General features: G+C 36.7%; 2 protein-coding genes across 2 annotated transcripts; one reads left to right on the top strand and one right to left on the bottom strand.

Moving 5' to 3' along the window:
- Positions 1–987: 987 nt before the first annotated feature.
- On the top strand, positions 988–6,480 carry LOC102801989 (uncharacterized). Its single transcript, XM_006811259.3, has 4 exons — positions 988–1,075; positions 1,450–1,551; positions 5,366–5,433; positions 5,824–6,480. The coding sequence occupies exons 1-4, from the start codon at positions 988–990 to the stop codon at positions 6,007–6,009; spliced, it is 444 nt and encodes a 147-aa protein (XP_006811322.1). The 3' UTR covers positions 6,010–6,480.
- A 1,085-nt stretch (positions 6,481–7,565) lies between these two features.
- Positions 7,566–11,891, bottom strand: LOC102804143 (patatin-like phospholipase domain-containing protein 4). The gene is made up of 5 exons (XM_006811269.3): positions 11,697–11,891; positions 9,838–10,206; positions 9,418–9,483; positions 8,032–9,074; positions 7,566–7,893 (listed from the first exon to the last, which is right to left on the bottom strand). The coding sequence occupies exons 1-4, from the start codon at positions 11,889–11,891 to the stop codon at positions 8,736–8,738; spliced, it is 969 nt and encodes a 322-aa protein (XP_006811332.1). The 3' UTR covers positions 7,566–7,893; positions 8,032–8,735.

Here is an 11,891-nt window from a genome sequence, read left to right as displayed (position 1 = left end):
TTCCATATTTAAAAAGATTATGGAGAATAATATAGCTTTAGCAAAATACTTAAAGAGCACAATTTTTAAAACCACAGAAAGTAATTAATTTATTTTATTTTACTAACATTTTATTTTTTTATCTCTTATGTATTGTATGTATTTATGTTCCTTACCATACAAAAACCCTCTGAAGGTTTTTTAGTAGTGTAATAAAGTTATTATTATTAATATCCCATAACATTGACCTTGCCTTATAAGGCACAACATGGAAGGTATTCATTTCTTCAATATGCACAACATACATTACACTATATAAAAAACATTCCGAATATTTCCAATTTAGTATATTATAACTTCGGATTTTCTTTGATTATGGGACGAAACTCTGTGGGATATCCCCCGGGGTAAATATTGTTACTTCTCGTCAGTTTCCGGCGTCAGAGTGTCGCGGTTATATCCTGGCTTGTTATATGACGTGAGAGCGAAATCGTCATCGATTTTACGTCAGACCAATTTTCTGTAAAAAAATAATATGGCGATACCAATTTTATATATAAGTATACCAATTTTACTATATATTGCATAAAATAACGAATTTAAAGATCCACAATAGTGCTACATTGTGTAGATTGGGTGGTCGGCTTGAAGAACCGCTTTGTAACTACATACATTTACAAACTATTCACCATAGCCCCAGGAGCTAACGGAACAGCCAAATCACGTGACCTAACTACTGCCGTATCCCGTCGCTGAAGCCATTGAACTGTGTACTGTCTATGTCTGTCTTATTTCTACTAATTACGGAAGTTATTTGTTTGATACCCTGCGAAATAACAGCTTACTCGCACAGTAGTCGCTTGTCTGGCCAGTGTCACGTGACTGTCGTAGGTGGGAAGTAGCCTTTGAAATTCTTCCGACTCCAATGCCGTCTAGGGTGTATAAAACCAGGTGCCGGTGCCACTGGAGTGCAGTTTACGACAGTACTGCACAGTCAACACATACGTGATGAATACTCGCACGAGTGCCGTGTCCCTTGCGTGTGTAACATGTGTTCTTATACTGGCAACATCAACGGTGACAGGATTTTTTATACGTAAGTAACATCGACTCTTTATCAATATTTTGTTAGTAACACTCTATATAAGCACGAATGTATACACAATTCCTCTTTCAGTATTTCTATGATGATGTCTGTGATGTTAAATACATATTCTTTTACTATGATATAAAAAAACGAATCAAATACTGACAGTAGTACACTAGTAAGAGGTTCGACATCCTACTGTTTTTGAACATAGGTGTGATTACCGTCCCGGTGTTGGGGGACGGTGGTGTGATATAAATCTAATTAAACATCGGTACCATCCATGGACAATCTCATTTCTAAAATTGGCAATACGCTCTGTAAACTACCGGCAAACTACCGAGTAATTCAACGCAACATTGTTTATAATATTCTTTTTACAGGTAGGACCGACCCTTGTAGACTGAACCGATGTCTGAATGGTGGAAGGTGTCATGCTCTATCGGGCAGTGGTTTCTACTGTAGTTGTCCCCGTGGATATCACGGTATGTCATGTTTTTTTATTAGGGGGTCTCAGAAATTGGATTTTTAAGTTTCAATTACAAGTGTCTGAATAAGTCGTCAACGCGAGTCACAATTTAGATGTAATTCTGGCACGTTTGTGTGATTTAGAATTTGAACCAGACTGTGTTTAAAATTAAATTGAATGAATATCACAAACGTAAAGCTCGTGTTTTGCATGCCGTAAATATCATCATATGCGCTTCATTGTCGCGTTCTAAAGTACACACGTATACCTGTATATAGCCCTGTCATTACTACAGTGATGGCAAGTATATAGTGCATATATGCCATTCAGGAACAGCGATCATTCCCTGCGGCATTTACATATACTGATAACTGTAGTGTTGAATTTTTATTTTTTGTCAATTAAGTTTTTACCGGAAATTTACACAAATTTACACATATCAAGCATTGCAAAAATTAAATAAGAGGCTCCCTCAAATTGATGTATGTTGTTAAAACGTGGGGAACATGTTTAGGCTAACAGTCAGTCGAACAGATTTCTACGCATGCGTGATACGATCCATTCGATTCGTGTTTAATTGAGTGATTATTTGAATATGCTTCACAGTGTCAGGTGTCGATATATTTCGAAGGGTTGGGATTTACTCCCCCGTAATACGATCCAATTAACCATGGTGGTTATCGTTATAAATTCACCCATGTCTCAGTGATAATGTCAAGTATTGATTTGCATTAGTATTTTGATAGATCTGTTTAATGAAGAAATCGCCCATACAGATTTATGATTTATTAAAAGTCAATTGATAAAATGGCTTTGATGCCTTCGTCTTCAGAAAGCATCGAAATTGACTAACGACTAGTTCTTTCTATATTATCGGATATAATGCTGTAAGCCGTCTACAAATTCCAATATTCAACGGACAGTAAGATTGTAGTAATGAGATAAAAGTCGCCAAAACACAAGTTCGCAGTTTTCTCCCGTGTAACCAATGGTCACGTGATCGTAAATCGAAGACACTGTATTTATTGGAGTACTAGTATTTGCGAAATCAGCTATGGTTCATACTCTGGACACATATGTAGGTTTCATGCGGCGTATCGATGATGCCAAATATCCGGTAATTTGTAGTTTAAAAAGAAAAAAATGCCAGTAAATAGAAGAGTTAATTTCCTTGATGAGTCGATAAACTGTTGAAAAGTAGCTTGACGATCTTTGCATCTCACCGAAATGTGCGTTTAGACGCCGGATACGCCAGACAAATAGTGACGTACTGCAGTGGCAGTCACGATCCCGTCAACTCACCGCGTTGATTTCTGACGCGTTCAGTTTGAATGAAAGGTGTACATTTCGTTCTGAACACAGTAGATTTAAATAGAAGATACACGTTTCTTATTTCATCTTTCATAAATTAATGCGTTATCAAGATAGCTTTTTAAAATAAATATCAAACTACTTGGGTTTGAGTGTAGAAGTCGTGAAACGTTTGATTTGTATTATATCTTTGGATAGTTTGAAAAATCGGACACTAAAGATCTTACGTCATAAGTAGTTTTCTTTAGATATAACATGTAAATACACAGACTGGATTGCATTGCAATGAGAAGACGCTTGTGTTACTGGTACGTACTATCAATTCAATGCGCATGCGCTTTATATCACTAGCACGTACTATCAATGCAATGCGCATGGACATTTGCGTACTAGTTATTAATTACTACTTGATGGAGACAATACTACCGCTTTGTTTACTTTAAACAATGGTTAAACGCTCGATGCGAATGTTAAATATTGTTAAACAATAATTGCTCCCGAGATCTCGAATTTGCAAAAAGATGAGGATTATGGTCGTCATCTTGACAAGCCACCATGATAGGTATGTACTGTGATGAATTGATCTCTGTCACCATCATATTCACAGTGCATTTTCTTTAGCGTCGTTGCTTTCATAATTCGATCATGTTTGTACATGTAATTGCAGTAATAAACTAAATTATTAACGCCTATCATTTACGTCATCGCCAAAAGATGGAAGGGAAGTGACGTCAATAAAGATGTGTTCTCTTGTTTTTCAAAAATATGATTGTTTGTCTGGTATCAATACAGGATACTGGAAATAGACAGATAATGGGGCCATTGTCATACAAAATGTATGAGGCATGTCACGTATTAATTCTTTTTGTCGTCGACGGTGAACGACCTAACTATGGCTACAATGAGGGTAACTGTAGTTAAAGGGGCACCTTCCAGTTAAGATTAATTTTACAACAAATTTGCTTTCTGGATTAAAATAACAATGGATAACAAAAGATAGATTAACATTGTAAACAACATAAACAATAGTGTCCCATGATTCTTTGGTGCAATCCATGGGATTGAGCGGTTCCCCTTTTTTTAACGACCTGTTTGGGTCGAGGTTGTAGTAAACGTTGTAAGGACGTTATATAGAAGGACAATGAACCAATTATCTGTAGAAATCGCACCTGATTTCAGACTTATCATATTGAACTACGTGTTACATTCATCCACACATCATATGCTTGGCTCATTCAGTAAAGTGACCATGTATCCACACAGTACGTCGATCTGATAATCGTTGGTTGTTATCCAAGGTGCGACAAGAAAGTCGTACTCTCCAATTAGAACATGTGAGAACAGGATCATTCTATAAAAATACCCCTTCCTAGTAAACTACTATTGTTGAGAACGAAGAAACTATTCACTGGTACTGTTTGTAACAAAGAAATAATACTTCTCTAAATAATGAAATAAAACTATCCACTATCGAATGTTAGCGAACCGTTAAGAGCAATATAGCCGAGCCAAATTTTAAAAAGTTGTATTACTCCTTTGTACTACTATTCAGAAATAACCACTACATGTGTCTATATTAGTGACCCATTAATATAATTTGATTAGATTTTTATTTAAACTCGATAACTTCATAGGTAAAATACCATTTTTCATGAAAGTCAAGTGTAAGAACATCAAAAGCACAAAACAGGTGCATGACTATACACTAAAAGATTTGTTTGAATATAATATTACTTTTTAAAATTACACTTTCTGACAAAATCGTAAAAAACAATAATTTCTTGCAAATAGACAATGGCACAGAATCTCTGAAAACACCTTCAACTGGTATAAAATATCATGAAATATAGTTCTGGTTCTAGTTACTTGTAATATGTTCGGTTTGGATGGAAGTAACACTCCAGACGGAATATAGCGATGGAACATTCTACTAATCTGGGGTTAAGTTATGGGTTGCCTTGTAAATATGGCTTAAACGATTTATACGAAGTTTTGTTGACAGGAATAACCATTTAAGCGGAGAAAGGCGGTACGATCTTAAGAATAAGTCTCATGGCACGTTTCTGTAAACGCTCCAATGTAGCGTGCCTGATATTGTAGTCGGTTGTAAAACTCCAAACATTAGAACAATAGTTAATATGTGATGATACAAAACAATAATAAAACAACGTGAATGAAAGGGGAGACATTTTTTAATACGTGATAGTAAAAATCGTTTAGTATGAATTTTCTTTTCAATGGAAGAAATACAGTCAAAGTAACTTCTCAGAAGATACATATAAATGACCCTGCCAGCCATTACCAAACTGAATACCAACACGTCATCTCATTTCAGAAGTGGTAACAACCATTCATTTAGTTTTAGTTGGGTTTACACACAATTTGTTATCAAAACTACGTCACGTGTGATTTTACGTCTCCTCACACGTTATCTCAGATCACATGATCATAAAGACTGCTACATTTACAGAATACAAAACGTACGAATATATCTTTATTTATCTGACTTATCTCCACAGGTAGCTATTGTTCCCTTGGCAACGGCATGTGTGAATATCACCAGTGTCACAATGGCGGCACCTGTGTCGTAAGTACACTAATTTATTTTCTCCTTTCAATTTCATTCAATATATGTACTGTATGCTTAGTGGCTTTATTTTCATACTTTCATCAAAGATGTCAAAAACGTGAAAATGCACTCACATAGATTTCCCGGATATAGTCTAGATCGTGCATCTCGCCATAGATTTGGTGCTGTCAAAACTTTTAGTAAGATATTGTGCATTAATATATCCTTATGACTGTTTAGGGCGACTTAGACGAGATTTTCTGTAAATAAAACAACTTGAAAACTAAACTTTGATATGTAGAATGCATTACGCGATCAGTACAAAGGAAAGATAGTTACATTCATACACTATGATATGTTTCTGATATCCAACCTGCACGGTGTTAAACGAATAATTTTTGTTTTCAGGACATAGGCGGATGGGCAACGTGTCGCTGCTTCTTTGGTTACTACGGCAGAGACTGCTCAGCCAGTGTGTGTGACGACTTCCGGTGCAATCATGGTGGCACATGCGTAGTGGACTTTGATTCTCCAAAGTGCCAGTGTCGGGATAATCACCATGGCGACCATTGTCAATTCTCCAGCACATCGTAGTATTGGTACAGACATGACGGAATTGTATATACATATACACTTCAATTACCCCAAATGCACCACGTGAACCGAGATTGGACGACCACGCCATTCCGGACATTTTGTTTGGCGATAAAGGATTGAATAATTGAAAAAACATGTTATATGAGTCGTTGTTAAAACTGATATTATGTATATATATATTTAGTATCATGCTTAATTACTCATGCATGTTACATTATTCCATATTTGTCTTCTATTTATTGTACATTTTATTTCTTTGCATATAATAGATTATTAAACACGGGCACGCGAAGTGGGTTCTTGTTCACTTTAAATATTAGCTCATGTCGGAAATATATTCGCAGAAGAGTAACTTTTAGAAGCGCCCTTATGGGCCGAATGTACTATGTTTTAAGTTGTTTTTATTTAAAATGTAAGATTTTATTCAAGGTTGTATTGATATTTAAGAAATTACATCATATTGTTCTAGATGCGTTTGGTTTTTCATGGGATCTCTACTTTCACTCCCCCTCGCCAAAAACATTTAACAGAAAACGCCCTCTATAGTTTTCGTCTTTGATGAAATAATTTTAGTCGGGATATATGCCTTAGTGTCATTTTCGGGGGTCTTGTTCTCTCCCATAATGCACCAAGTGAACCGAGATTGGACGACCACATAATTCTGGATATTTTGTTTGGCAATCAAAGATTGAATAATTGAAACATCATGTTATGTGATTTGTTGTTAAAACTGATATTAAGTAGGTGTTTTAACTCAAAGTATACTAAAACTCGGCCTCAAGACACGTCGTTTCTTTTTTTAGCAAACATTTGAACTAGTGGTATGGGACACTTACATTTTTTTTAATTTCTATATTTTATTTATGGCAATTTGTCACGTATTTATGACAATTGTTTGGTTTTACTCGCCATTATTTAGTTTTTTATTCGACACGTTTGGGGAAGTATGTCGTAACCCGTGTTCTGATTGGTTGCCGACTCTAGGTACCAAAAAAAAAATAATAATAACGGCAAGAAAAACCAAAATAATAGCCAAAATAAATAACAATGAATAAAATATTGGAATAACAAGTAAATAAATAGAAAAGAAGTAAATGGAGCATCGGGACGTTTATAAAAAAAAAGCTCCATATACAGTATTTTTCCGTGGCCAAGTTGCCCTTTTCTTAAGTGTGCGCCCTCATCAGGGCTCAGACGAATAACATCATATAGTATATGTGCATCACCCATGTCATATACATAATTCAAGATATATTTCTATTTCTGTGGGAGGCGAACCAGCTCGTTGATATGACGTCACATACATGTTATAAATCCTAGTCACAACATGTCGTGCAGCTCGTTGATATGACGTCACATACATGTTATGAATCCTAGTCACAACATCTCGTGCAGCTCGTTGTTATGACGTCACATACATGTTATGAGTTCTAGTCACAACATCTGATGGAATGCCTGAAAACATGTCATGCTTTACCGTTTGATACCCCGCCAACATTTATTTGACAGACACATTGTTATTGTCACTATAACAACAGAAGCGACCACATGACTGAGTCTGAAAGTACTTTTAATAGTTTACAGAAATTGACAACAAAATATTTACACAGATGGACGGGTCTCAGTGGGCTTTCACGTCATTAAACGTGTACAAACAATAAAGACATAACTACAAATACAAATAAAACATACGGTTAAGCTGTAACCGGTTGTCATGGAAACTAAAATTGTCTCATTTTAGACAAAATATACATAAGAATTTCTGATTAAAAACTAGAAGAAACTACTGCACTGTAGACAATTATGTGTGAATATAAGCGAAACGGTTTGTTTTAAAACAAAACACCACCCAGTATTACGTTAAAGCGGAAGGGTCGTCACCTGCACAAGCGACGATAACAACTTACACTAAAAACGCAAAGGCTCATGGGTAGACGCTTTTTTGTAAACAATGACACGCTATGGCCATCTGACGCATGCGCAGGTGACGACTCCTCCGCTTGAATTCGTTAATAGCACCATGTACATATTACAATGTAATATAGTTGTATTTAGACGCAAACCTGACAAATATATTTTTCTAACACTCATGGTTGGAGAGAAAATTGTCAAAAAATAATAATTGTGAGATGTGGACAAATTATTTCAAATGTTTTGTTTGATATTACATGTGGTTCACAAATGGCGTCAGTAAGCATCACGTGATGTGGGTACTTACTCATAAAAACGTTAGACTCGGGCAAACAAATAAGTAAACAAAAACTAAATTAGATCGACTAACTAACTAGTGTATGATTTAATATGAGCTTATTAAAACATTGTTTTGTGGGGTTTTTTCAGTGACATAATTAATTATATGCAACATAAAGATAAAGTGTGACAAAAAGCGCTGGTGATTTTGGGTCAGAGGGATTGCATTGTATTACATTTTAAAATGCGATATATTTTTACAAAATGAATGTATTTCCAGTCGTATGATAAGAGAACTTGACTAAGATAACGTAGATCAACTCAACTTGATAAACATACTGATAATTCGCTAGAGGGCGCGGAGTACGGGGGAAGGTGCACATATATTCCACTGACAAAATAGGTGAACCGATTTGCTGGCAATTCTGGATCTGCCTAAATTACAACAGAATGTGAATATCTGAACTTCTAATCATATAAAAGTAAATCTTCGTCGCCAGATACGTCTGATATAAAGATTTTTTACTCTAGATTCACGAACACACACATAGTTCTTGTTCCTCGTCCCGGACTACTTTTCCATTTTTGAGATACAAAAGTGTATCCTCATACCCGGTCCGGAAATACTCCATGTGCCTATTCCAAGTTTGTGGCAAGAGGGCGTCGTTGAGTGGCATAAAATTCCACGCTGTCCAGTCCACGGGGTAGCTAGTTGTGATAGATGATACTCGAACCGCGTTGCTGATATTTTTCACTTTCGGTCCGATGTCTATTCCGTCGCCTAAAAATGGCGCAACTGTAATTGTTTTAGAGAACCCGGGAAATATGTCTTCAGTGGGAATATTATTCGTAAGTCCGGTGTCCATCCAGCACTAAAAAAGGGGAGCCAGAAAATAAAATGAGAATTTATTGGGGTTGTTTAGCCGCCAGTATGATGTTCATATCAACCAATCAACCAATCAATTTACACATTTAAAAGTGGACCACCTGGGTGGGTATTATAATAGCGAATAAAAGCCACATGGAAAATTTCATCTTTTTTCTCGATATACTGACTAACATTAAGATACTGTGATAAAGTCCACCCCAACAAAAAAGAGGACATCATAATGTTCGCCAGAGTTCATTGACAACATCAGATGAAAAAGGCCATTGGGTCACTAAGCTTCTTTATAATGTGCACGTATGTGAATTTTGTGTAGATTTTTCACTCACCGATCCATTGTGTTGCGGCGGGCTTAGACCTCCCCATATTGGTATGTAGCAGCTACCACTTAATACCTGTCAGTACAAAGGAGAAATTTACTAGTAGATAAAAAGAAAGTATTTCCCGCCAAAATATTTCGTAAATTCATTTCGACACAGGCAGATATAGCTTACATGTTTGGATCAATCATTTGGAAGGGTTGGTCAACATTTTGGTTGAGAACATATATAAAAGTCTGATTTGTGAAATGTGACAACCGTTTGACAACAGAGATGAAACAGATAAAACAGTACCAAAGTCCCTTCGAAACAAATTCTTTGCATGTCAAAACGAATGATTGTGGATGCGGCAACCGATGTCACGTGATATCATGGGGCCATGTAATACATTTCCACAAATCTCAGTATGTCTTTATTAATAAATCTCACCTCTATCAAGTTTTTCCTTGACTCATAATTACTGGTGGCGACACTGAAGTCTTCAGAGGTATCTATGAAGTGATTACGAAACATGTCGATAGCAGTAGTTCCCATGGTTGTCCCGAGTCGTATCCACTCGTGAGGGTCCATCCATGGCAACGTCATTGGTAGATGGAAACTTGAAGAGCGTTTCTGGAACCTATTGGAAGCAATGAATAGACGGTTCGTGGCAATGTCTTGAAGTGGGCCGTTGTCCTGTGGTAGAATTCTATCAAGTGTTTCACGAAGTCGCTCCGTGAGTGTCGGATGATCGTTCATTTTGATGCCGCCAGTGTATCGGATTTCGTCGACTATGCTGCGACAGGCTTCCATGTAATCCTGCATATGGTGAAATTTTGAAAAAAAAAACGGTATGACTATATATAAGAGTATTTGGTTAGAATGGTACAGATAGGGTTGCGTAGTTTAGTATATACCAGGCGTTATACTAGCGCATAGATTCAGAGCATAGCAATATCTCTCTACAGTCACATATTGGCTGTAACCGCACCCAGCATTTAAACTGACCAATGAGAGTCACGAAAGTATTTTTATGTATCAAAACTGTTATGCTATCCTGTCACACAGTATGCCGTGCTCAGGTGATAGTGGGGTGGCGTAACACCCCATAGCTCTAGATTATATTACCAATAATGGTATTTTGGTTTCAGCGGGTTTTTTTTTAAGTTCAGTGACTGAAATGCTGTGGATACAATGGAAAAAGTACCATTTTTTAAATAATGAATAAAAAAACAATCATCATCCGTATCTATGTGCGAAGAGCCGCATCGAAATGCAAAGACCGAGAAACAACAGAATAGCATTCGTAACAGTATACCCCCGTGTTTACGATGCTTTTGCTTCGGAATAATATGATCATTAGGCAGAAACAAATTTTGCAAATATTTTTCCACATCACTGATGGTTTACGGCCAGCGGATTGTTATCACCAGAATAGTGTTGATGTCAATTTGTTTTCCTATATCAATTAAGCCTAAATTGTTTTGTCATGAATATAGTTTTGCTGTCACTGTCTTTCTATTGTTGTACTGTGCAGACCCCCTCTTAAGCATCCCATAATTTTTAACGGCCAATCTACGAGTATCACTTCCAATATGTAGACGTGTCTACAAGCAACTTGCGCTAGATTTCAACATTCGGTGTCACATTGACCTTTGACTTTAAAATGAAAGTATTGATATCATAAATTGAACATCTTTCCTATCTTTCCGTTGTGAACATACGTACAAATATATACTTTGACCTTTGTATCATGTGGGTTACACAGTGAACAAGTGTGTTAAGTTTGAAGTTCCTAGCAATTAACCCTTGTAACCCAAACTGAACATACGTAAATACATACTGAGATCATGACTCTTCAGGACCATTTGACCCAATAATACGCCCAGGTGTTGTGAGTGGCATGTGCAAGGAACTCATCTGCCATATCATAAGGTCCTAGTTTTCCCCCATGAAGTTATATTACATAGTACGAGTACACATAAACACACACTGTGACATTGACCTTTTGTCCCTAAACGAACACGAGAAACATTGTTCCAAGTTTGAAGTTCCTAGCTACCCATCTTGTAGCTCAATACTGAACATACAAACACAAACAATAATGTTATCTTGACCTATTGACCCGGAAATATATGCAGGTTTTGCGAGTCGCATTGTAAGATTGTAAAATAGATCAAAGACAAATCCTCTGAATGGTGTAGCAAGTGGTGGAAACTAACTTGAGCGCTCGATCTGGCCGTAACGCTTGGACTGTATGTAAATTAACTAATTGATGTACATAAAAATACACATACATATATACTTACGGATATTCGATCAGGACATAACAATAAAAGTGCTGCAGCTATCGATCCACTCGATGTCCCGCCGTAGAATTCCACATTATTCAGCAGTTCCTGAGCATTATTGTAGAGAGAGTGCGCCACCCCAAGTTGATATACACCCAGGAACGTACTGCCTCCAAAACATAAGTTGATTTTGTTGTCACTCGTCGAGTTCAT

Source organism: Saccoglossus kowalevskii, chromosome 9, assembly GCF_978046115.1.
Source record: "Saccoglossus kowalevskii chromosome 9, keSacKowa6.1, whole genome shotgun sequence".
NCBI classification, from domain to species: Eukaryota; Metazoa; Hemichordata; class Enteropneusta; family Harrimaniidae; genus Saccoglossus; species Saccoglossus kowalevskii.
Note: the sequence above shows the minus strand (reverse complement) of the source record. Positions and strands in the feature narration are given on the sequence as shown.

What these genes read in the sequence shown, in the direction of transcription:
- LOC102801989 (XM_006811259.3), top strand. Translation starts at nt 988, where the DNA reads ATGAATACTCGCACGAGTGCCGTGTCCCTTGCGTGTGTAACATGTGTT. An exon ending in GGTGACAGGATTTTTTATAC is followed by an intron (nt 1,076 to 1,449) that starts GTAAGTAACATC and finishes TTCTTTTTACAG; the next exon opens with GTAGGACCGACCCTTGTAGA. An exon ending in ACAATGGCGGCACCTGTGTC is followed by an intron (nt 5,434 to 5,823) that starts GTAAGTACACTA and finishes TTTTGTTTTCAG; the next exon opens with GACATAGGCGGATGGGCAAC.
- LOC102804143 (XM_006811269.3), bottom strand. Translation starts at nt 11,891, where the DNA reads ATGAACTCGACGAGTGACAACAAAATCAACTTATGTTTTGGAGGCAGT. An exon ending in CAAGGAAAAACTTGATAGAG is followed by an intron (nt 9,484 to 9,837) that starts GTGAGATTTATT and finishes TTGTACTGACAG; the next exon opens with GTATTAAGTGGTAGCTGCTA. An exon ending in CGCCGCAACACAATGGATCG is followed by an intron (nt 9,075 to 9,417) that starts GTGAGTGAAAAA and finishes CCCCTTTTTTAG; the next exon opens with TGCTGGATGGACACCGGACT.